Source organism: Sphaeroforma arctica (genome assembly GCF_001186125.1).
Source record: "Sphaeroforma arctica JP610 unplaced genomic scaffold supercont1.1430, whole genome shotgun sequence".
NCBI lineage: Eukaryota > Ichthyosporea > Ichthyophonida > Sphaeroforma > Sphaeroforma arctica.
The window spans coordinates 11,978-15,205 of NW_014039128.1; the positions used below are offsets into that span (position 1 = coordinate 11,978).

A 3,228-nucleotide genomic window follows, 5' to 3' on the forward strand; every position below is an offset into this window, starting at 1 on the left:
ATATAGATATATGTATATGTATATATATATATATATATGAAATATATATATATTGAGAAGGGTTGGAATATATCACATGAGTGTGAATGGTACTTGATACCAGCCTTACCATCCCGTCGTGATATTGGACAAGAAATAACACATACAACGTCCCGAACGCGCCTTGGAGTATACATTATACACAGTGACTGGTTTCACCTGCTTTCAAATATATGTCATGAGATGTATTCACGTGCTCATCATTAAACAACTCTTTCACATCACGACATCGCTAATTGTGAAGCATAGATTCAAGGATTTCAATCGTCCCCTGTTACTGCAGTACTAGCAGAGAACTTATCCGGTGCAGTAAACCACATAGTAAGTTGCGCGTCATGCCCATTCTGCAGTCTAAACGTACTTCCCGTGCCTCCACAACCACACTTTACGTTTCAGAAGTTTTACAAAATAATTTGCGACAAAAAGAAAACAGCGAATAAACGACAGGACAGCTACGGCCCCCTACTTGAGTATTTCCAGTCGACCGTCTCTGTCTAAGTCCAAGTTGTCAGAGAACTCGCGCTTCCTCTCGCGTAGGGCCACTATGAGTCGATCGAAGATGTCGTCTGCCAGTCGCTTCAGTTGCTCGGTCGATCGCTGTGATAATAGATGTGGTCAGATTGTGATACGTTAGTGTGTGGCTAAGGTTTTTGAAAGAAAACATAAACAAAGGAGTCGGCTGCTTGCATCTTCAGGTAATGTGTCGGCCGTTGTGTGAAGACACGGAAATGGGTATGGATGTAACGTTGAGATACATGAGCAGTAGTTAAACGCTCGACATTATCATATGAACACACCAAAAACCCTAGGCGTGCATACGAACACTTGAGTTCGCCTATTTATACTGCACCTGCAAGCTTACTGAACAACAACTCACGCACTTGCATGCAGTATGTACTGATATATACACTCACCTACTCACCTCCACATAGACCATAACTGCCATGTACGGTTGTAAACACTCACCTACACATAGACCATAACTGCTATGTACGGACATATACACTCACCTCCACATAGACCATAACTGCTATGTACGGTTGTAAACACTCACCTTCACATAGGCCATAACTGCTATGTACGGATATATACACTCACCTCCACATAGACCATAACTGCCTATATACACTCACCTCCACATGGACCATAACTGCTATGCACGGATGTGAACACTCCCCTCCACATAGACCATAACTGCTATGTACGGATATATACACTCACCTCCACACAGACCATAACTGCTTATATACACTCACCTCCTCATGGACCATAACTGCTTATATACACTCACCTCCACATGGACCATGATCTGTTGCGCACCCATCATTGCATCGGCACTTGGCGTGGCATTGATGGTCGTGACCTCAATCATCTTCTCCAGGGCCAGCCGGTGCATCTTGTCCACTACAGGGGTTTACGAATGTCGGGGTTTTAGGGTTTTATGGGTTTAAAACTGTTAGGGTTTGGGGAGTTAGTGGCTAAGAATGTTGGGTTTTAGGGTTATAGGGGTTGAGGGTGTTTGAATCCTGGAAGTTCGGGAGTTACAGATATATATATATATATATGCGTGTGATAGCGCTTGTGCATGTTTCTGAGAAATGGCTGCATCTGCCAGCGGAGTCTCCAATGGATCTCTCGTACAATTATCAATACGGTCGCACAGCACATCATACGCACCGTCAAGGCTCAAGGATTGGTGTATAACAAACGAATGTGTTGTGTGTAACCTACCAGTCCCCTCTGCGGTTGGGGCGTACCCTATCCTCTGCTAATCAGCCAAGCACGGCATGAGTACTTTTCAAGCCATCAATAACACTTGGTAACACCCACTAGATAGCAGCTCAAGCCATCACAACACTTAATAACACCTACTAGATAGCAGTGGGATCTACCAAACTAACTCCCCTCAGATCGTCGATACTCTACGGTGCAGATCTGTGCACGGTGGAGTCTTCGAAACATGCATTGCAGAGAGTGAAACGCCAAACCCTACAACCCACATCTACTACTAGGTGGCCGTGTGAAACATCAAATAACTAGAGCCAAACCCTACAACCCACGTCTACTACTAGGAAATCGTGTGATACATCAGAGCCAAACCCTACAACATAAGTCGACTACTAAAGGGCAGTGTGATACACCAGATAGCCAGAGCCAAACCCTACAACCCACGTCTACTACTAGGTGGCTGTGTGTTCATACCTGCACTGGCGGCGCTCACAGCATGGTCTCCGGTGCTGTGCAACTCAGCTACGCACGTGGTACAAACCATGACAGCACACGTGCTACAGTAATCCCGTTTCTCTTTCGAATGGCTCGCACAGAGCAGCTGCTTCTGGTGTGGTGTGGGAGGCGGCGAGAGCTGCACCTTGCTCATGCTAAGTATTATATCCGTGTCTTGGTTTTCATTGGCTGTTGCATCGGACAGCGCTCGCTGCCTGGGTGTATTGCTGCCATTTGATTGGCCCCCTTCCAGAGAACTGTTCCGGCTACTCCGTCTGGGAGTCGTAGCTTCCCCTAGAGATGCCTGGATGAGTGTATCGATGGGAAGACTTCTCACATCACCACCCGGAACGTCGGCACGAGAACCGCAGAGAGGACATACGATGATGTATGTGTATATGGCGGTGTCTGTGTATGTGGCGGTGTCTGTGTATGTGGCGGTGTCTGCGTATGTCTGTGTCTGTGTGCTCGAAGGTATGTTTTGGTCCGGCTCACTATTCCCTTGAGACTGGGCGTCTACCTCTAGATTCGAATGGACCTCTATAACATCGGTTGTGTGCGCTTCGTTGGTGTCTGTACTGGCAGGCTGGGGAGTGGCTTCCTTCTCGGTCACTGCACTGCTCTTGTCTATCACAGCCGTCTGTAAACCAACTTTGGCTTCACCATCGGTGGGTTGGGTTGCCTCCAGATGCTCAGTAGTAGACGTATGTGGTGTATATATTTCCCCGTTGGCTGCTTGCGATGTTTGTTCCTTCAGTTTGTCTGGCGATACCTCCTCACCCGCTGCATTCTGACATATCTGTGACATCACCCGATGGAATTATTCGAATAAAAAGAGCATAGCCGTTCGGAAAATGAAACTCAAGTATGACTACGAGTATCTAAGATACGGTGAAATGAAAAATAAAGATTTCTTCAAAATGTGCTTTTCAAGCCGTAGGGACAAATATGGATACGTATAGGAAG

The 3,228-nt window shown here is 46.4% G+C and overlaps 1 protein-coding gene across 1 annotated transcript in view; it reads right to left on the reverse strand.

Moving 5' to 3' along the window:
• SARC_10893 (hypothetical protein) overlaps positions 1 to 3,070 on the reverse strand; it is a gene marked incomplete at its 5' end in the record, with an annotated part of 9,209 nt that extends 6,139 nt beyond the window's left edge. The window contains 3 exons of the mRNA XM_014295043.1: positions 506 to 636; positions 1,331 to 1,443; positions 2,242 to 3,070. Coding sequence (XP_014150518.1) covers positions 506 to 636; positions 1,331 to 1,443; positions 2,242 to 3,070 — 1,073 coding nt within the window. The remainder of the gene's footprint in view (positions 1 to 505; positions 637 to 1,330; positions 1,444 to 2,241) is intronic.
• Between the last annotated feature and the right edge of the window lie 158 nt (positions 3,071 to 3,228).